Here is a 22,910-nt window from a genome sequence, read left to right as displayed (position 1 = left end):
AAAATAATTGCGATTAGACGATTATGACGATTGGAACAGGCCTAGTTGGGACAGGGGCTGACTCACCTCTGCCTCTATCTCTGCCTGTCTCTTCTCTAGCAGCTTGGCGACCACCATGGCCCGGTGCCTGCCAGAGCGCTTACAGCACACCGCCCACTCACACAGCAGGGTCACCACGGCATCGTCATCTGGGGACATCTGGAGAGACAAACATACACAGGCATTACGCTCCGAGTGCCATCTCCAGTATTTGTCAATTGTCTTGTATTGTGTTGAAGTTCTGGAATTACATGACGGATACAGAATAGCAATAGTTAGAGCTGTCACCATTATGACATTTTACTTGACAATTAATTGTCAAATACAAATAATTGTGAGGCTTTTAGGCCTTGTAAACCAAAGTGGCACGGGGCAGAATATGACAAAAACAAGTGAGCTTGTTTATTTCGGCTATTTCCACAATTTCAGAAAATTTTTCACAATGTATGAACCTTTCTCAACATCCAATAATATACACAAGATTATACAAAATAATTGAAATGATCTAAATTATTTGTAATTTGTCGATTATGCCATAATCGTGACAGGCCTAGCAATAGTGTCTTTTAAGTTCTCACAATAGCAGTGAGGAGACTTGTACTCAAAGGCCAATTTACAGCTATTGATAATGGGGAAACTACAAACTAATTCTACATCTAACACTAACACTGTACAGATAAGAAGAGTGCAACCCAACAAAAGGATTATTAACGTGTAGAGCGAAGTGCAAAAGAAAACAGCAGCAACAAACAGTGGAAGCAAAGTTCAAAAGACAAAACAGAGATCTACAATTCCCTATTTATTACATCACAAAGCTGATGATTTCAGAAAGAAAAAGAAAGAACAAAAAGCTCTGAAGATGAGACTATTTGAACACCAAAACAAGTAATCTTTGTGATGCAATAAATAGTGAATCACAAAACTCTGCTTCATGTTTGAATGGTCTTTAATTGCCATTGTCAACTGGCAGATGATTTTAGGAAGATTTATTTTTTATAGTATATTGTAGTTTTCTTTTTTTGTTGCAATTATTAAATCGATCACTTTTTCTATTAACACCTCGGGTGCCCAGAATTATTCGACGTTTAATTTGCTGGTGCCCATGGCAACCCGCCATTTTACCTACCTTCGAAGTACTGGCGAGAAAAGTAATCTGAGTAAATGTAATCCAAGTATGTCCTGTTTATTTCGCGAAAATCTTTTTTCAGTCAGGACCGTTTTTTATCAATTCTAAGCCACAGTGTTTGTGTTACGGCCGGTAGAAGAAGCTGCCGTTTTGAGAAAAAAAAGAAAAAGGGAAGAGAATTTGGAGAAAACAGCATTTTTGTGCAGCCGCTAAACAGGAAGTCAACGAGACAGACAGCACGTCCGGGTGACGTAATTTCGCGCTGCATGTTGGGAAATGGAGTTTGTTTCATCACCGCGGTAGCCAAGTGCAGTAGCTACAGTACAGTATAGTTTACTGTACAACGCGTCGAACGCGTCGTGGGCACACGTAAACATCAAAGAGATTGGCGCGTGGGCACCACGTGGGCGTTTAATGTGTTAATCGAGAATTGTGTTATACTTTATTTATACAGCACATTTATTTTACATCAACGGATTGATGCAAAAACGTATATATGACATCATCATTAGACAGATTTATTTTTAAACAATATCTTTTTTTTTAAACATTTAGATTTGTATTATCACGAGAACAATGGCTTCCAAAGCCTGCAGTTTCTATTAGCTTGGATTCCCAATCAATGATGTCACTAACAGACAGGTTTCTGAAATGCCCACAGCCCTCCTAGGAGATGGCGATATTTTATCATGAACATCAGTGAGGAGCTGAGGACTAATTATATGAAGATCAGTTGAAAAGTGTTGAAGTCGTCCTTTAACCCATTTAGGCCTAGAATTATTGAATGCTTTAACCAGTGAAAAATAGCAGATATACAAGCTCACAGCGTGGCACCGAGCCGCGCTGCGAGCTTGTAGATCTGCTATTTTTTTTAAAGTCGTGAAAATTTGTGCAAATCTTTGAATATATGTATTTTCAAAGCGAACGTTTGTAACTCAAATTTTGCTTCTGGGGGTGGTCCCTGGAACTAGATATTTTGAGATGGGGGTCCGTGGCCAAATACATATCATTTTGGGGGTCCTTCACATGAAAAAGTTTGAGAACCACTGACATAGTAGTCTCTCAGGAACAGACTAACTGAGCTCCATTTAAGTGAAAAGGACCTTTTCTTTGATGATGGCTGGCCAGATTGCTGACATAGAAACATAGGTTTTTCAAAAAATCTTAGAAGGATTCAAAAGACACTTATAGAATCGGGTCTAATTTTCACAATTTTTCAAAAATAGCAGATCTACAAGCTCGCATCGCGGCACCGCGCTGTGAGCTTGTATATCTGCAATTTTTCAATAATTAAAGCATAAAATAATGATACACAATATAGTGTACCCGTTCTGAATATTCATGATGGAACAACGGTATTGTGCAAAAATAGCAAATCATTCGTTGAACACAATCTATACACCAGTCTCTTACAGGCTGCTCTTTTGCCCCCATCTATCTCTATCACTGTCTGTAGCCACTAGCCAGCTGCTGGCAGCTTGATGCGTTTACTTAAGAAAACAATAGACGGCAATTACCCACCCTCTGTGCATGAATGTCAACCTTCAGTCTGTCCAGTGCCTCGACCAGGTGCTTAATGTCAATGTTAACATGCAAGGCCACAACAAACGTGCTATTGAATACTAGGTGCCTTACAAATTAAAATAGATTGGGGGGAAGAGCAAACTGGAGCAACCCAGCTAATTTCCCCCCTGCAGTATGTGTGTGCGTACAACATGTCGCTTATGGGAACAATTAAAACATGAACAAAAAGGGGGGGGATTTTCTGAGTCGTTTTCAAGAGTTCACTCTACTCGATGTGGATGTGAAGAATTAATGCTAAGGGAGCTATAAATACTGTGCGTAATGGTTGCGCATAATGACAGCCGTTCTCTTGATACAGAAAACTGATCCCGAAGTAGAATCGTTTCCAAGTCTCTTTCACTGAGAGGGAAAGAAATCCCACCCGTGTGAACTGAGCGGTGGAGGCTGTATGGCACTGTACGTTATGGTACGGTACTGTACTGTGTGTGGGTCTGCTGGGTCGTGTGTGTGTGTGTGTGTGTGTGTGTGTGTGTGTGTGTGTGTGTGTGTGTGTGTGTGTGTGTGTGTGTGTGTGTGTGTGTGTGTGTGTGTGTGTACAGGCCTGCCATTGGTATTGCAGGCAGCTCATGCTACGGATTCGGGAACATAGAAACGGACACCGTCAGTCTTAGGAGATGGTGTGACCACCGCTCAAAAATACGAACACGTTTCAGTTATAAGCATTCATCAGCATGATGGCTTATAGCTGAAACATGTCAAAAGATGAGGGATGAATGTGTGCTGGTGGTCGCTTTCTTTTGTTACTTAATCGTAACAACCTTGTACCCAACATCATTTAAAGGATTCCTTTGGGAGCTGTGTGCTCTTCTATTCTTTATCTTAATAAAAGCGCAATTGTTTGCCTACATTTACAATTTGTTTAATTAGTTCTACGTGTTTCTGCTGCTAATGTTCAATTTCAAATGGTTTATTAATGGAAAGTGTGGGGCTACCAAAAAGCCAAAATAGCATGCATTGTATTTTTTATCTCTCATCAATTTTCTTGTAGCTAACAATTACAGATTATAAAATGAATGCTTGCTAGGTAATGTTCTTCCTAAGACACCAAAAATAGTTAAGTGAAACATTTTGAAGTGACAGGCTAACGTGCACAACTTCAAACCCCTGTTAGAGCAAATGCAAAGTGTATATTTAACACTTTTTGTGCATATTTGCCTTTGGTAGTCTTTTGTGTACACATGTCTTTATCCTAGCCAGTTGAAATGTCAATTTTTTTAGGCAAATGACATGACACAGAGAGTGCTTTTATTGTCCCTTACCTCGTGGCCATCTTTACTCTGGCCAGAGCCAAATATCCGGTTGTAGAGAGAGTCCAGTGAGTTGCTGAAGTCAGACTTCTCAAAGCTGTGGTTGTCTAGAACCTCCAGGGTGTGGAGAACCCTCCCAATAGTGAAACCTGAGGACAGGTCAGGGGGAAAGGGAGAAAAAAAAACACACACACAGCAGTTATTAAGTGCAATTCAACAATACACACATTTCATCTGAAAGGGCTGCAATCATTTCCTGGCATCTCGAGGGTGGCTGTGGAGGGAATTGTTTTCTTACCCGCTGAGGTCTCCTGGCACTTATCAAAGGACCACCTGAACTCCACCGCCTGTCCCCGCTCCTTTATCTGCTCTTCAATTTCCCGCACCTTGGCACGGACCTACGACGGGTAAATGGCATTTCTTATTGCAAGACAAACTAAAAAGAAAAAAATGGTTCAGCAACCAATTCATAATACAATTCTGAAGGCAGCGACATCAAGGGTGAGGGCAGTACCTGCTGTGTGAAGGTGGTGTTGCCCCCTGGCATAGGCAGGTTGGAGGGGGCGATGGGTAGGAGGTCCAGAGGCGAGCCTGTCTTGATCCTGCTGTCCGTGAGAGAGTAGTGCCACACCAGAGCACTGGGACAGCACAGTACTATGCTCTGCAGGAGCAAAAACAACAGAATTCAAAGAATTAGTTGCTAAAAATATGACTTCCGTTTGTGCATTTTTGGAATCCCGCTGTTAAACAGAGCAGGCCGATAAGTGTTTTTGTTTTCTTTCATTATCGTTATTATTTTAATTTATAATACTGGAACAGACCAGCATTGTTATCCTGGCATGGTCAGACTAATATCCCTGCTAGATATTAGCCTGGAACCTCTGTATGGAACCTACATTTCCAAGGGGCAGATAAAAAAAATTGCTCTAATGCCTCCCTGATTGATCCCTTACTTCAGAGGGAGTGAAATCCAATCACATCCGAGTGGTGCCAGACCAAATCAGCCAGGGGCATTTTCTTTTTTTTTTTCTTTTTCGCAATGGCAGATTCATCTGGTTTCCAGGCCACTGCATCAGTGAGTCTTCTTGACACATTAAACAGCAAGGATGCCTCCAGCAGGAGTCATTCATTACCTGTAACATGCAGCTGAGTCCAAACACCAGAGGCCTGTGCTGGGGGCAGATGTAGAAGTCGGTGAACGGAGTCTGGGGCTGGATACCTCCCGCTGGCTGGGAGGTCGGCGTGGGCGGGAGGGCATTCCCCGGCTGTGCCAAGATGCCGTGGGCTGGGTGTCCTCCCGTGCCAGGGCCCATGCTCCCGTCGCTCAGCAGCAGGTTGAGACGGCGTGTGCAGAAGTACGCCAGCCTCCTGGACAGGTAGGCCGACTGAACAAACTCTCCCGAGTACTGTGGAAATGGGGGACATTCACAAGGCACAGTGGTTCGCACACGTTTTCATTTCAAGGACCCTCAGAATTATGTGTGTTTTGTAGCGGACTCCTCATCTAAAAAATATTTGAAACTTTAACAATTTCTCAAAGCTCATAGCAGAATCCAACTTGTTTCTCAAATACAATCTGATCGGATTTGTATATTCAGGCATTGTCAACATATCTCCATGGGTTGCTGTGGTTAACAATGTAAGTTATGCTCAACCTATAATAATCTGTCGCCGGAAATTGCAGATCTACAAGCTCACAACGTATACCTGTAACAGGAGCGGCAGTAGCAGCCTGAGAAGTTCATCTTCGCCGGGTCGGACCTTCTCAAAACACTCCAGGACCCATGTCAGGAACTCATGTCTGTCTAGCATACCATCCTAACAACAGACACAACGGAAAATAAATCACAAGTTAATATTATGTTAGGCTTTGGGGAAAGAACCGTTAACTCATCTGCTGCCATTTAACAATACCTTCGTACTCTCATATGCCAAACTGTCTCCATAGACTTCCATGTAATTCATAGTGCACGGATCATGCACACCCATGCCTAGATAATGCACCACGTGTGTCCACATTGCTCACAGCTTTCAAACAAAAAAATCCGAATGGAAATCCGTTCAGGCATTCATGAGATAGCAGCCATTATGTTTTCCTAAAATGTAACCAAAGATGGCTGCCATGTTTGAAAGATGGGGTTGCTATGGGGGTTAAACATCGCTATCATGCCTACTAAATGTTTTGGGGTCAAACATTTTTTTTGAAAAAATTTTTTTGATTTTTTTTTTTTTTTTTTCAAAAATTCTCGGCTTCCTCGGGTGTGGCAGGGTGGTACATCGCGAAATTCTCGGGTTCCTCGTTTTTGGCAGCATACGAGTTAAAATACAGTTTGCCAGTTGGCTGAGCTGCATCTTTCTCTTACAGCGTTTACTACTGGACCACCACCTGTTGTTCCCTGTGACAAATGTAAACGAGATTAGCTGGTCTCTTGATCCACACAGTAGCTCTGAAACCTGTAGGCGTGGGAAGAGTTCTAGGGATAATAAAGCAACACCCAGTAAACGGATAATAGACTCAACACGGGAACAGACCTGAAACATAAACATGGCCAGCTTCTCGTTGTACTCCCACTGCTTCATGGCCGTCTCCACCTCGGCAGGGGGGGCCGGCAGCGGGGAGCCGCAGCCCTGGCTGGGGGGGGACAGCCTGTAGAAGTCAGCCACTTTCTGGAGCTGCTCCCACAGGTACTTAGTAATGATCTGGGTCCATTCTGTTGGAACACGCGCACACGCGCACGCACACACACACACACACACTATTATTTCACAACCTGTGGGTAAGCGGGACCTCCACAAGATTTTGCGGGGGTCCCCAGAAGATAGTAGTAAGTGACAATGTAATACCTTAAAGTTATACCATGTAACTTTTTTTATAAAACAAATCTTAAAATTGTCCTAACTGTTAAATCGCTAAAGTTTTAGAACACCCACTCTGTTATTTTTAGCTTCTAAAGCCTTCTCTTTATATGTTTTCTATGATCCTGGCCGGGGTCCGGTTTTCGCGGAAAAATAGCGTCATCTGCATCATCTGTATACGTTGTGTATAAGTTGGCCAATCACATTGCGGATCATACACACATGATACACTACCGGCCAATCACAGCTTATCTGCCGTGTCTTCAGGAAGTAGCCTCGCTCAGCTACAGTGTTTACCATGGTGAAGGATTCTTAACCTCTTAATCCCCAAATCCTGGCCAGAAAATTACGTTCTACCATGCGTTCTACCCCTCCACGGATTCGTATCGGTCGCGGTGGTTTGCGGCGCCGCTCCGGTGGTCCGCGGCGGTGGTCTGCGACGACTCTGGGCGAAAAACGGCCGAAAAAAGCAATACCGCTACTGACCACTAGTTTAGCAACTTACACAGTATAGCTTTAAAGGCCCACTTAACCTCTGGGACAACCAGATCTTATTTTATTGTTGTTTGGCACACGATCAACACAATCCTGAGTTATTTTTTGTGTTCAATCTGTGTTTTGAGACATTTTAGTATTTCAGCATGACTAGTGATGCATTTTGCATCATTTGCATTGATGCATCATACTCAGGATTGTGTTGATCGTGTCCCAAACAACAATAAAGTAAGATCTGGTTGTCCCAGAGGTGAAGTGGGCCTTTAAAAAAGAAACAAGAAAATAAATGAAATGAAAAAAGACCATTACTGCATCAAAAGTAATCAACAAACTATATTATATAAAAACTGGTCAAATAATACAAGACAGAGGCAACAATTGTGAAAATAGCTGGAGCCTAATGGGCTATTTTCACAATAATTAGTCTAACTAATGCCTCAACTCCAACAATTCCGACTGCTTGTCAGGGTGGGGGTTCCCCACTACCAATATGAAAAGGTTGAGAACCACTGGCATAGAGGACCTCAGCGCATGGCTGCACAGTGCACACGTTGTAGTTAAGTTAACACAATCTTATCTCTCCCCCATTGCAGTGAACACTAAAAGTGTTTTACAATGGCTCAATATTAACCAAGGTAGCAGGCAGTACATGACAGACTTCACCCACACACTGATCCGTGTTATCCAGCAGTACCCATGGATTAAAGCTAAACAAAATCTCATGACTGAAAGGTTTTGTTTTGTTTATTAGAGTTATGTTTAGGTGGGATCGTTCTAAACCTGTGTTCTTGTTGTTCTAACTATAGCCAAACAGTTGAAGAAATCACAGATTGAGGCTTTAACCTTTGCTTTCATGAAATACCTGTGACCATTAGGGTTTTATGGAAGATGTGTCTGACCATGTATTCTATTCTGCTACTTTAACATATTCAAACGCTTTATTATGTTGCTAGTTTGACCACTTTTAACATGCTTTAATCTTAAACTAATAACCGAAAATAGACGATCTACAAGCACACAACACGTCACAGCATGACGTGTTGTGAGCGTGTAGTTCGTTGTGAGCTTCAAACCATGAGTAGCACTAACTGTGGTTTGCTTACCTATACAGGGATCTATCACGTGTCTTTTCTTGACTTTTGTTTCCGTAATGGCAGCATGATAGGCACAGGTCATCTTGATCATCCACGCAGAGCGCATGACGGGAACAATGTACTTGGCCAAGTAGCCAAACACTTCCTCTTTTTTACTGAAAATCGGCACCTTGATGGAGATAATTTCAATGAGTAACACTAATCAATGAATAACACTAATAATAATACAAATATATATAATTCGATAATACAAATATATATAATTCGATACACACACACACACACACACACACACACACACACACACACACACACACACACACACACACACACACACACACACACACACACACACACACACACACACACACACACTACATAACATCAGTTAATTATTTATTTTTCCTGGAAAGCATAAAACAATAGAAAGGAAGCATCATTCAAAAGCAGCATTGTATACAAAATACCCCCGTGATCTTGTTTCCCGTCTTCTAATCTATAAGATAGTGCATGTGTACAGAAGCCACACTGGTAAATAGGGGCTGCAGGGGGGGGGGGGGGGGTGGAACTGGAAAACATACCTTTTTTGCCAACTGTGTCAGGGGTTTAGTCCCAGCCAGGTCTGTGAACCAGTTGTTGATGGAACTCTGTGACCTTGCGGTGACGAGCCAGAAGTTATCCTTCTGGTTGACCTGTGGCTTGCGTTTCCCCGTGTCTGGGAATGTGTTGTAGCGCAGCTTTTCCGCAATGATGCTGCTGAAATTCGAACTGATCTGTGGGAACAATGTGAGTAAACAATGTGACGTGTTTAGGGGCAAAACAAAGCCAGAGGAGGAGGCCACACGAAAGACGCAACAGAACATGTGGATGTCTGACTTCACTGCTTACCTTTGAAGGGTTGAAGTTGACATTTTTTGCACTGCCATGTTCATCTCCAGATACGGCCGGTTGATTGTTGAATCCTTGCTTCACGTTCAAAGCGGTCAATTCATCCTGGAATGACAAGAGTGACTGGGTTATAGAACGGATGCACATGAATTGGTTGTAAACAGTTATGAGACGTCACCCCATACACCCCAAACGCGTCTTGGCCATCTGGCCAGTGATGTATATCGGACCAGTTAGTTACCCATATATGGAGACCCCTGGTAGCCATATGGAGATCCATGTACTGTGTGCATATGCTGTGAGGCGGACGGAATCAGCATGTGCCATTTCACAAATTCACATACTAAACTGCAATTATTATTATTATCCTTTTTGGTGTGTGTGTGTGTGTGTGTGTGCATGTGTGTGTGTGTGTGTGTGTGTGTGTGTGTGTGTGTGTGTGTGTGTGTGTGTGTGTGTGTGTGTGTGTGTGTGTGTGTGTGTCTGTTTAAGAAAATAAGGAAACGTATGCCTTATGCTGTGTTTAACAATAAAAATATTTGAAACAGAACGGATGCACATGAGGCCAGTATTAAGCCAAACGACAACCAGCACCAACACAAACAAAACATTTTATAAACAAAGTGAGTCTGAATTCTTTGACAAATCCAAGTCATTTGTTGATGTTTTTTGTTTTGTTTTGTATCCTTAAATGACTGAATGCTCTGTGTACTACAAGTCGTGCCTGTATGTATTGCATAGACAACTATATTGATCTAACAATACACACAAGCCCCTGCATGGTTCTTTAGAGCTTCTCTACTGGTTCTTCAGGTTAGTTTGGGTACAATATTGTCAAACCAAAACGGTGATATAATAGCACCATTTGTGTGTACAGTACAGGCGATCTTTCCAGTGACTACCATTCATGACTGATATCGGTCCAAATGACTATGTTGTGTGGTAGCAACCACATTTACATATTATGCTAATTGCTAAGCAACACATCGCCAACTCTCAGTATCAAAGGTTGATAAGTTGGGTAGTGTTGTGTTTTGTTGGTGTACTGACTAGACTAGAGCAGTGGTTCTCAAAGTGGATTTTCATGGACTCTCTAGCTTCCTTCACGATGGTCTAAATTGACCCCTAGTCTGTAACTTTGACAGTGTACAAATGGAACCAAATGAACCCTAATGGGTCCATTTGGTTCAATTTTTGTACACTGTCAAAGTTAAGGGCAGACTTTCAAAATGTCAACGTTTTGAGAACCACTGGACTAAAGAGGGACACTGATGGACATGCCTGTCCATTCCCGATGAATCCATAATAAGCTAGTTAACAAGAGCACGAAGATCCCTTTAAACCTGTGGCAGAGATATAGTTCACTTAATTCCTCCTTTGCACGGATCAAACTCCTCTGTTAGTCACGCACCGCTAAACAACACGACACAGCAAAAACATAAACCCATTACAGCGGCGTGTTTTTCCCCACAGTAAAGGGATCTGACCTGATAGATAGATTAACAAGCCAAGTGGTTGTTTTGGTGAATAGTTGAATCGTTTTTCGGTGAATTGAACACACAGGACCCAAATGGAAACAAGCCAATGGACGGTGCTTTCTTCTCATCCTTTTTAGCATCCTTTAGTATAGAACTGTAGTGTACTCTGTTGATTATTATTTGGCAAACTGTTTGAACAAAGTATCCAATCAATCAAGTGGGAGTGATGTTGCGATGCTAAAGCTACACACAGACCAAAGGTTCTCAAAGTGGATTCCATGGACTCTCTTGTGTGTGGTGTGGGTTCCTTTAGGGGGGTTTAAATTGACCCACGCAAGTCTGTAACTCTGACAGTGTACAAATGGAACCAAATGAACCCGTTAGGGTTCATTTGGTTCCATTTTGTACCCTGTCAGAGTTAAAGGGAGCCCTTGAAATTTGAAATGTTTTGAAGAGAAACACTGGACCACCAGACTGACAACCACCAGACCAGAGAGAGAGAGAGAGAGGCTTGTGCTCATTGTTGTTGTAATGCAGCAGAGGCGTCAATTGGGTATGGCAAAGCTATGGCAGCTGCCATACCTTGGCTACAGGGGGAAAACAATAAAATGTACTGTAATCGTGCCTGTTGCTAAGGTATGGCAACAATGACTGGTGTTTTGCACGCGCACCTGCAAGACACCAGTCATGTTGCCATACCTTAGCTTTTTCCGAACCGACGCCGCTGTAACGCAGGCTAGCATTAGCAACGCTAGCTCCTGTGTGTTGGTTGCACGGCCTCTCTACGCTACGTAGTCCCGGCGGAGTCACACATTCACACACAAACACACACAGCCTCGCCGTGTTGTTGTTTCTCGCTAAAATAGTCAGAATATTAGCTCCCTGACCTCTTTCTGCTTGGGGTCCTGGGGGTAGACGTCCGGGGGACCCAGACGGGGCCGCTTCAGAGGCCGGTGCTCGTAGCTCAGGATCCCGAAGGCAGCCATCATCCAGCGGCATCCCAGCTAGCAGTAGTACTGTGTTAGGTAGCGGAGCTGTAGCTGCTACAATACACATCACACTACCGGACACCCACCGTGCTTTGCATCCCCTCCGCTTCAAAATAAGAGTCTACACACACAGTTTACAATACACACACCACTTGGTTCCCAAGCTAAGCACTAGCCTAGGTCGGGGACCCGTTTGTGGGTCGCTGACATTTTTATATGGGTCCCTTAATTATTTGTATTTTTTTTTCCTTCCTACGGTTTGTTTTTAATTATTATTATTTCAAAACATTTTCAATTAAAAAAGAAAACATTTTTTTTTCATGAATTAAAAAAAAATCTATGATTTTTCTAGGTAATTTCATTAATATATAAAAGAAAAGTCTAATATATTCTATAAATTAGAAAACAAAATTAATGTCTAAGAAGTGATGAAAATAGCCGATATACAAGCTCACTAATGCGGCGCGAAGTGACGTCTTATGAGCTTGTAGATCTGCTGTTTTCACTAGTTTGGGTCCCAGGCAAACATCTCATTTCTCTTTTGAGTCACAGCCACAGGCTAAAAGGTTTGGGAACCAGTGGTTTACACTGCCTCACTGATCCCCCCACCATACGGAATACGAGAATATGAGCAGGGGTGCATGGACAAATGTGACCGTGGCAATACTTGTCCATGTCTGTGCCAAATTCTAGATTTATTTTTTATTTTTTACACACCATTGTAGACCACATTTTCTTATTTTCATCATGATGAGACCCAATTACTGCATCAAGTCTCCAGGTTTTCTTCAGAATATATATGACATTTCACATTTGCTAATATGACACTATATGGCAGCCTATAGGAGTCCAACTAGGCCTACTGGTTCTCTTATGGGTCCATTTGGTTCCATTTGCACCCTCTCAGACCTGTAGTGGTCGTTCAGGGTTATCTCTTTATGTGTTAGTCTTCTTATTTTGTAAGTCAATGTCCACCACAAGCCAGCATGCCGAATTGATGATGACCACGGCACTGCCCCTGACTGTGGTACGGAATATGATACGAATGAGTGTTTCTTGCCAAAAAGAAAGAGCTGTTATTTTGTTGTTGGTGCTATCATTTTAAATAATCAAAGCTTTTAACACAAATACAAATACATGAAAACACAAACACAAATAAATGAAAATACTGTTAATAATATGTAATACCAGTAAGACGCCTAAGGGCGAGGTCACGCCATCTGTCTTGGCCATATATGGAATCTGTCGTCTGACATCATATACACACAATCCCTTTTATGCCCATATATGGAGATCCCTTTTATGCCCATATATGGAGATCCCTGCTCAAGGCCTATCTGTCATCACTGCGATGTCACCTGTGATGTCACAGTGATGTGTCAGCCTTTTATGCCCATACATGGAGATCCCTGCTCTGAGTATCTGACATCACTATGATGTCACCTGTGATGTCACAGTGATGTGTCATGGGAATACACAGCGTCAGGCGCTACAGACAGACAGAGATACGGTCAAGCTGTGATGGTTCATATACTAAACTACGACTGTATATGTGCCCCATTTTATTACTAGTAAGATGCCTCAGGGCGACATGCACACCAGTTCTTGGCCATGGCCAGTGACGTATATCGGACCAGTTACCCATATATGGTATGTACCATCCCTTTTATGCCCATACATGGAGATCCCTGTCTGAACCAGCCACACAGATTTGGGCAGTCTTCTTCCATATATGGGCATTCCCATATGAAGTCCTGTTAGATATGGGCTTAATATTAATGACATCCATTTATGGGCATAAAAAGGATTTTGTTAGAGTGGTTCCCATGACATCACAACATATAATATCGTTTATGCCCATACATGGAGATCCCTATCTGAACCAGCCACACAGATATGGGCCATGTCTTGGCCATCTGGCCAGTGATATATATATCGATGACATCAGGGATCTTCATAAATGGGCATAAAAGGGATTCTGGGGAATACCTATATATGGACTAGATGATGTCACCTGTGGTATCACCTGTGATGTCACAGTGATGTGTCAAGGGAACCAACCCATAGACTGTAAAAATGTGTACACACACGTACGTCTACACGCGGAGTCACGGACAAGCTGCGACATTTCTCAAGGTAAACTGCGACCTACGGTCGCAATTATGACACTTGCTTTGACAATGTAAACGCACATTTTTCTCATGCCAATAAAGTTAATTTGAATTGAATTGAATGGATACTGACATGATGCTGATGATGTCAGCATCATGTCACACGGCTGTGACAGGGCCTGCCATCTCTGTCACAGGGCTGGGTTGTCAGGTCCTGTCACAGAGAGGGCAGTGATGTTAGGTCCTGCCCTCACGGGAGGACAGAGTGTCAGCAGGTACCACCTAAACCAGGTTTCCCCAATAGGCAGCCCGTGGGCCATTTGCGGCCTGCGGGGGGCTACTGTCTGGCCCCCACCAACCCCAGTAATAATGGCGGTACACACTAGTATATCGTCGTTGTCGGGTGGAAACCTCGTATCTCCAAATTTGTATGTTCTTTCGCAAAGTTCTTTCGGCTGTTTTCACTAGTTTAAATAATTTTTAAAATGATAAATGCAAAACAAACGGTTTTGGACATACAATTTTCACTTGACAACGACGATCGCTGGAGTAGTGGGAACACCACCGTCGCCCTCTGCAATGATGTGGCCCTCGGTTTGGTACCCCAGACATAATTCGGCCCTTGGGGAAAACGAATTGGGGAACCCTGACCTAAACTATAACCTTAATCCTAACCTGAGTAAAACCCAACGCTGGTGAAATGCTAACCTGCCGACACTGGTGAATGCTAACCTGCCAACGCTCCGTCCTCCCGTGAGGACGCGTCCTCAAGACGGGGACGCTTTCGGAGCTCGCCCTTGCTGGATGTCAGGCCCTGTCACAGGTGTGTCAGGCCCAGTCACATCAGGCCCCTCTCATAGCACTGTGACAGGCCATGACACTGACTCGGTAAGGGACCTGGATATTGGATAGTGGGCACTGGCCCGAAAAAAGGTTAAGAAACATAGATTTAGCATCTAAATCTATGTTTCTCAAGGGAGACACCAGCCCATTTTGTTTAATTCCCTTACAGGGAAATAAAACCCAAGGCTGATATTGTAGTGTTTTGCTGTAAATAGAAGGATATAAATATTGACAGTAGTCAACAGTATTCAGTGCCTGCACATTGGCATAAGTCTAGCACACCATTCATTTTTATTAGCTGCATCTCTCTTGCTTACATCAGTGTACTATAAGGTCAGCCCGCATGTTTTTACCCTTCAATAGATATGTTATCTGACATGATCTGCTGATCTGCTGTTTTCACTACTTTTGTGCGACGGCCTTGTATGAAGCAGCGCTTTACTTTGCGAAAGAACATACAAATTTGGAGATACGAGGTTTCCACCCGACAACGACGATATACTAGTGTGTACCACCATTATTACTGGGGTTGGTGGGGGCTATTATCCAAAATCGGTCTATAGTTCTATTCCCTTTTATACTGTAAAAATGATATACAAGATCACAAACAATAGAGAATCGACTTGTATAAAAAATACTTTATTGAAAAATAATTCTTGAAACAGAAATTAAACATGTACAAATAAAAATATATTCAAAAATTACAATCTCAAGTCTTGTACAAAAGCTATCTTGACTATCGATGCAATAGAAATATATTGCACATATTTTCTTTCGATTGATCAGTGTTGGATTATAGGCTAAGGCGGGTAAAAATCCTCAGTATTAATATAACTCTGAAAGCACACAAAAGTCAGAGTTACACATGGCTAAAATATCACTGAGGATATTACTGTGTGTTCACAATCCTAAATTCTATTAAACAATAATATGAAGAGCGTGGCAGGCCAGGCTGATTTCAACTTTGGTGCTTGTCTGTACCATTTCCTTCACTGCCCCCAGTGGTGTGTTCTACCGTGTTACGCTATATACATAGTTTGCCGTCCAAGAAAAATAAAATAAAAAATCGTATAGCGTATAAGCGTATCTGATGAGCAGGATGAGGGGCTCCGGGCAGCAAGAATATAGACTTCAGTTCAAATAGCCTTTTTCATGTGATAATGTGGCATCTGAGGTGAAGGCTTATGTCTTGGTGATAATGACCACTGGCCATTGGAGTTTTGAAGTAATTCACACATTAACTACTTAACAATAGAACGGTCATTTCATTCAGTGACGGCTGTTTTCACTAGTTTAAATCATTTTTAAAATGATAAATACAAAACAAACGGTTTTGGACATACAAGGTTTCCACCCGACAACGGCGAAATATAACTCATGTACAGTAATTGGCCCACTGGCTTGTCACTTGTCATGATCTGAAATGGCAAATCTTTGAGTAGCAGCAGCGCTATAGAGAGATCTCTCTCTCTCTACAGCGCGCAATGAGGGCCTCTCCAACTCTTTTTCCCGGGCTGAATCAGGGGCCCAGCATGTCCCTGTTCAGTGACCACACGTGTGCATATATATACGCGCGCATGTGCATGCTGTGCGTGTGGGAGGGAATAATTATCATATACCCTCCAAACAAAACCTAGAACACACCACTGACTGCCCCCATATACAGCATCTGTTTCTGTTCCACCATTTCACCTGTTATCGTGTCACAGCACTGCACGATATAACGTTTTTTGCAACATCTAAAACTTGAACACTTCAGACATTGCCATAGTAAAAAAAAATGTGCAGATTTCAAACTTCAGCATTTGGGTTGGGAGGTGCCATTTTGAAATACTCTTGACATACATTTCAAATGAAAAACACGCATTCCATTACGTAATAACAAAACAACTTGCAACTGCGGAGGGCTGCTTGGACACACTCTGTCTGCAAGGATCTGCTGAAATTAATACACAGTCATTAATCTAACAAACAATTAGGCGTACTGAAGAGGAAAACATACAAATAAACTTGACAAACACGGACAGTGTATTCAGACAGGGTCTCTCAGTGGAATGGGTACCTTGACCTGGTGTTTTGGAGGTATTGTGTCTCTCGACTGATAAATACTCAAGTCATTCAAGTTAGCATTGCAACATTCTAGATGCCACTCTATGCTCCATAGAGTGTAACTGCCATTAATCATAATCTCACGGTGGCCATTTTGCCCTTAAGTCATATTTGGGTGGTGGAGGTTCATCCTCCCTCCCCACCATGAAGTTCTTCTTTTCTGTACATTGACTGAACATACATACATACTCTGTGCCAGCATTAAAACACCTACAAAATAGATTCTAGTCGATTAGCATACAGTACATCCTGGAGATAGCTACTGTGGGAGTCCTTGAAGCACCGCAAACAAACATACTTCCATGTCTTATCCATAGAATATTAAGTGCCATTGTCAGAGTCACTGTTCTGTCTTGCTTGAAGGTAATCCTTTGGCCTTCAAGAAGAACTTGTGTGAAATGGTGATGCCGCTGCAAAGACAAGACAACTAACACGTACCTCTTAGAATAGTTCACTCTTGAAAACGTGTTCACCATAAAGTCTTTGGTTTTAAGATCAATAAAAAATGTTAATCTCAGAAGCCATATACTATATATACTGTATATACTCGTATATACACATATATAATTGTTTTTTCTTTTCCCGAGGACACTTTCACTCAATCGGGTGGACTAATACTTTTGTGCAACTCAGTAGCCGGCCATTTGTCTCCCATTGTCACGGTTTCATCACTGGTTGGGTTCCAGTGTGGTGTCTGACGCCTCTATCATGGCCCTGAATCTGGAATTCTCATCCGCCAGTAGCGCAGCAGGACTGTCAAACTCCAAAATCTGTGGTGATGCAAAGAGAATCAAACAAATATAGTATTGTCAGCAGAAATAATCTGAATTGTAACAAATATTTGCCTGAAAGTTTAACTACATGGCATCCATGAGCAACAATAAAATGACAGAGCAGCAAAAACAATACAAATAAACAAACAGTAGATAGAAATAAACAATATTATTGACCAAAGTGTTTTAGAAACTAACAGGTTTTTAGCAGCTTTTTAATGGCATCGACTGACTCTGCATCTTTTAGGACAGTGGTGAGCCATTCCAGAGAGTAGAGAATACCACTGCAAACGCTCAATCGCCTTTTGTTGCCTGATTTACTGCCAGGGGCCACAAGAGGCCGCTAGAGTGCCAGACATTTCTCCATAGGCTTTCGCTCTAACTTAGGGGTACACAGGCAGAAGTGGCTTGGGCTTTCACTGCAAACACTATTATGAACGAAGACCGGAGGAAGTGAGCTAACAGTTAGCTATCAGCTTCTTTATTTTTAGAAGCCCGATCTGAAGCTATTTAGCCGCAAAAAAAACTTTGTCGCTGCCCTGGGAACACAGTTCAGAGAAAAAGGTCTCTAAAGATGTGAGTTTGTATTGGAGTCGGCGGCGCGGTGCGGCAGCGTTACCCGATTATGGGCCGATGTAAACAGAATCGCGGCCCGGGGCATGGATGGAAATTTAGACCGGGGTTTCGTTGAGGCCTCCGATTAATTAATTCATTTTATTAAAAATCCCGGACTAGATCGGGATCGGCACCCCGGAATACGTCGCGCCACCGACAGTATAGATTGAGTTTTTTTGGGGGGGCTCTAAACTTTATTCTAAACCATTTCAATGGAATAAATCGTTGGACCATCTAGACTCGGTCGTTGGGAAGCGTAGGACGAGCCAGGACCACCCACATCTCTACAAGCAGCTCAGGGTAAGTAAAATAGCATAAAAAATATTATATTGTATTAAAAAAAAGCCGAACTTGTTCGGGATAGGCACAAAAAGGGTTAAGTACCTGTATGTGTATATGTAGATCAGCGATCTGAGATTTGGTGTAGAGGGAAAAATAATCGACTAAGTACAGAGAGTTTAGCTGGTTAAGTGGTTAAGACCTGGTAAACAGCAGTGGTTCGATGCCTGGAATACATGGACCATGGTGTGGCTCTGGCTATGTTGAAGTGTTTGGCAGAGGAAACTCGGACAAGTTTATGTTAACCATGGTCACTGGCATGCACTTCACGTTCTGCACTCGCCCTCAGCCTCACTCCCTCTGACTGCAAATGCTCTGCTCCCCAGTGCCAACAAGTGACCATGAAAGTTGAATACGTGCCGTCTTATCCGATCCATCACTTAAGCAATGGATGGATAAAGCAGAGGCGGACTTGGGAATTAGTTTATACCACGGAGGAGTAACATCTTGCATTAGGTAACGGCAGTGGTGAAAAGTAATTAAGTACATTTACTTTTGAGGTATTTCTTTTTATTTACTGGAGTATTTCCAATTTTCTGCACTTTTACTTCTACTCTATTACATCTCAGAGGCAATTATTGTACTTTTACTCCATTACTATCTTTTTTTTTATTACTATACTTTGTAGATTTTCATTATTATTACATAACATACATTAACCACTCCAGCCCTATAAACATTTTTGGCCATTTGAAAATAGCTGATCTACATGCTCAAAATGCTCATTGTGAGATTGTAGATCTGTACTGTATATCTTGTAGACCTAGTGGAAACAAATGTATTCTATCATGAACATTAGTGAGGACCAATTTTATCAAGTGGTGAAATCCACCAAATCTTTGTGTGATAGGATAATTCTTTTAAATTACCAATTTGAAGCCTCTCATCCCTATTCCTAGGAGAACTTTAGCCAAAAATACCCAAGCTTGTAGATCGTCTATTTTCGGCAAATACGTTTGGTGTAGAGGTAAAAAAGAGCAGACCAAGTACAGAGTGAAAGGTCAAGTTTACAAAGGATTTAAGTGGTTAAATGTCTGAAAATACACATTAACTTGAATCCAAAATACACTGATAATTGGGCTGCCAAATTATTAAACTATATGGAATCTATGAAAAGGTTGTGGGGGTCCCTGCTTCATCTCTCTCTCTCTCAACTAAGGGGTCCTTGGCCTGAAAATGTTGAAGACCCCTGAAGTAAAACAGTTGAGTGCTTTATTTTCCCACCACTTGGTAAACGGCGGTACTTTCCCACACACCTGGCCGTTGTCCAGCACCATGACCCTGCTGCAGCTCATCACCGTGTTGAGGCGGTGGGCGATGATGAGCGTGGTGCAGCCGCCAAAGGAGCTGCGGATGGTCTCCTGGATCAGGCGGTCCGTCTCGTTGTCGATGGCAGCCGTCGCCTCGTCCAGCAGCAGGATCTGGGGAACGAGGATGGGTTTTTAAAAAGGTGAATTCCGGACCAGCGTTTTCATTACCATAATCTGATGTTATCATATCCCAGGTAGAGGTTTTTCCCCCTCCGCAGATCCTATCTCACGATAATACGGTCCACAGTGTTTGTGTCCCAAATGAGCCGCCGCAGGGTAAAAGAATTGCAGATGTACAACCTCGCAGTGTGGCATGAAGTGACGCACTGTGAGCTTGTATATCTGCTATTGTTGAATAAGGCCAAAAAAAAGGAATGTGTGCTTATAATGCCTGCTACAGTACTTCTGTATTAAAGCGTGCAAGTGATATATAGTATATTTTTACAGGTAAAAATATTTTTTGTTAAAAGGTTCAAGCTCTATATTGTGATTGATTGATTGAGAACTTTATTAGAGGTTTGCATAGGAAAAGGTACATGACAGTACAGTTCACTGGTACAACTAAGGTCAACTAAAAGGATTAACACCACAAGAAAGCCTTTGGCTTGTTTCAATTGGGGTCCTCTGTTTTAACTTATATAACATTGAATGACAGACAAATGAAACACAGTACTAGGCAGAAAATGTCATCAGAAAAACAGATCATGGTCATCATTGCTATAGAGAGTGTTTGTTCAGCACATGGGTCTCCCCATGTTGTCTCCAGCTCTTTAGTAAACTAAACAGAAAATACATTTTTCAGTCCGGGATACCAATTCTATCCAGTCCAGAGAACACCACAAATATCATTTATCAGCTTCAATTTCATAGTGTTCCAGTTCCATGTTGGCGTGCTAATTCTTGTGTTTCATCAATGTCACTTGTTTATAAAAGCGGTATCTGGAAATGTATTTTCAGTTTACCGAAGACGGGGAGATCCCTGTTACTGAACAAACACGCCATAGTAATGATTGCTGTCCAAATCTAAAGCTATTTAACACTTGTTTTAACAAAATCTCTGAACACACACACACACACACACACACACACACACACACACACACACACACACACACACACACACACACACACACACACACACACACACACACACACACTTACATCCTGTTTAAGATCAATCATGTTATTACGGTGTACATATTGGAAAACAACCCCAGGCTGCCCATAATGCATATTATCGACCCACATTTGGCCTCTTATCAAACCAGTTGTTGAGGTGAAGTTACGATGTAAGCCATGGGGTGGCAATGTTAAGCCATATACTGTACTGTACAGAGGCTGCAGACTCTTAGAACAGCAGTGCCACATTAATTACTTGTGGCTATGGCTATATTTTTGAGCGGTGGTCACACCGTCTCCATAGCGTGGCCGTGTGTGTAGGTATGTTTGTTTGTGGGTGGGTGGGTCTGTCTGTCTGTATGGAGCCTCAAGCCTGGTGTAGTACCTTTTCTGACCACACATGTTAAGGGAGGGGCGCTGTTTTCAGGCCAGGCCAGGCACACACACACACACGCACACACACACACACACACACACACAGGGGGGAAGGGGGGGGGGGGGGGGGGGGGTAAAACCACCGCTCAGTTCACACGGGTGTGATTTTTTCTTTCTTCTCCCGGGTTCTAGAATTAAACTCAAATTGATTGATGGAGCAGTTATTGTGAGACATCCGAAAATGATGTTTTGTGGAATCAAACCAATTAAGACCTGAGGCAGATTATTTACAAATGTTCTTCTAAATCCTAACAGTTTTCTGAAAAAACGTATGTTGCTATGTCAGTGGTGCGCAAAAAATGTCATGTCAAGGATCCCCAAAATCATATGTATTTGGCTTTGGAGTCGTAACGCACGCACGCAAGCACGCACGCACGCACGAACGCACGCACGCACGCACGCACGCACGCACGCACGCACGCACACACACACACATACCGGTATATGATATATATCGTCACTGTCAGGCAGAAACCTTGTATCTCCAAGTTTCAAATTGGTATGCTTTCTTCATAAAGTAAAGCCCTGCTTCATCATACAAGACTGTCACACAAAACTAGTGAAAATAGCCGATCTACAAGCACACAACGCCTCGCACCGCGAGGCGTTGTGTGCTTGTAGATCGGCTATTTTCACTAATTTAAATCATTTTCAAAATGACAAATACAAATGAACAGTTTTGGACATACATGGTTTCCTCCACCCGACAGCAACGATATATAAATATAGCTTAAATCTAAAATGACACAGACGCTTTCCCAGTTCTAACGGTAAGTTAAATACAATAAACAGCATGGGGTATACAGTACCTTGCTGTGTCTGAGCAGAGCTCGGGCGACGCACAGCAACTGTCTCTCCCCCACTGAAAAGTTCTCTCCGTTCTCCGTCACCTCTGAGTGGAGGGAGTGCGGCAGCTGGCTGATCTGTGATAGACAGGGGGTGAACGAACGGGCTTATTATTTATGACAAGCAGAGCTCATTCCTACCACTGCTACCGGGGGTTCGCAAACCCTTTCTGGCCCAGAAGACCCCCCAAAAGAGACCCCCCACCCCACACACACGTATAAAAAACACATTATCAGCCACACTTCAAAACCCTAGTACAGGGGTTTTCAAACTTTTTTGACCCAGCTAGGGCGCCCCTGTAAATAACTTTTTCATCCACGGCACCCCTGAGTTACACCGTTAATTTTTTCAGAATCTTACATCATATTGGAGAAATATCCGTTTCCACCAGAACTGACGGAAAATAACGTTATACTTGACGTTTAACCACTTGAACCCCAGCATGCCTATTCTGGGGGGAGGTTCACCAAAAATAGCAGATCTACAAGCTCACAACGCGTCACAACGTGACGCGTTGTGAGCTTGTAGATCTGCTATTTTTGGTGAAGAGAGTTGTCATAGATAGAAAAAGAATTCATCAAGTACAGTGCAAATCAGGTCTGTTTTACTAACTT

General features: G+C 42.6%; 2 protein-coding genes across 4 annotated transcripts in view; both read right to left on the bottom strand.

Annotated features, from left to right (window-relative positions):
* med12 (mediator complex subunit 12) overlaps positions 1 to 11,818 on the bottom strand; it is a 47,447-nt gene extending 35,629 nt beyond the window's left edge. For all 3 annotated transcript variants that reach the window (XM_080746314.1, XM_080746315.1, XM_080746316.1), the window contains exons 1-11: positions 11,695 to 11,818; positions 9,330 to 9,434; positions 9,023 to 9,214; positions 8,451 to 8,610; positions 6,529 to 6,707; positions 5,704 to 5,814; positions 5,130 to 5,402; positions 4,511 to 4,657; positions 4,295 to 4,394; positions 4,009 to 4,145; positions 67 to 198 (exon numbers count right to left, since the gene is read on the bottom strand). In XM_080746314.1, the coding sequence (XP_080602440.1) occupies positions 67 to 198; positions 4,009 to 4,145; positions 4,295 to 4,394; positions 4,511 to 4,657; positions 5,130 to 5,402; positions 5,704 to 5,814; positions 6,529 to 6,707; positions 8,451 to 8,610; positions 9,023 to 9,214; positions 9,330 to 9,434; positions 11,695 to 11,796 (1,638 nt within the window). In that variant the 5' untranslated portion in view covers positions 11,797 to 11,818. The remainder of the gene's footprint in view (positions 1 to 66; positions 199 to 4,008; positions 4,146 to 4,294; positions 4,395 to 4,510; positions 4,658 to 5,129; positions 5,403 to 5,703; positions 5,815 to 6,528; positions 6,708 to 8,450; positions 8,611 to 9,022; positions 9,215 to 9,329; positions 9,435 to 11,694) is intronic.
* Positions 11,819 to 15,504: 3,686 nt separating this feature from the next.
* LOC308302066 (ATP-binding cassette sub-family C member 5) overlaps positions 15,505 to 22,910 on the bottom strand; it is a 55,783-nt gene continuing 48,377 nt past the window's right edge. Inside the window, exons 27-29 of the mRNA XM_080746248.1 lie at positions 22,260 to 22,373; positions 19,843 to 20,007; positions 15,505 to 17,629 (exon numbers count right to left, since the gene is read on the bottom strand). Of these exons, the coding sequence (XP_080602374.1) occupies positions 17,528 to 17,629; positions 19,843 to 20,007; positions 22,260 to 22,373 (381 nt within the window). The 3' untranslated portion in view covers positions 15,505 to 17,527. The remainder of the gene's footprint in view (positions 17,630 to 19,842; positions 20,008 to 22,259; positions 22,374 to 22,910) is intronic.

This window comes from Nannobrachium achirus (genome assembly GCF_963921795.1).
Source record: "Nannobrachium achirus genome assembly, chromosome: 17".
NCBI classification, from domain to species: domain Eukaryota; kingdom Metazoa; phylum Chordata; class Actinopteri; order Myctophiformes; family Myctophidae; genus Nannobrachium; species Nannobrachium achirus.
Note: the sequence above shows the minus strand (reverse complement) of the source record. Positions and strands in the feature narration are given on the sequence as shown.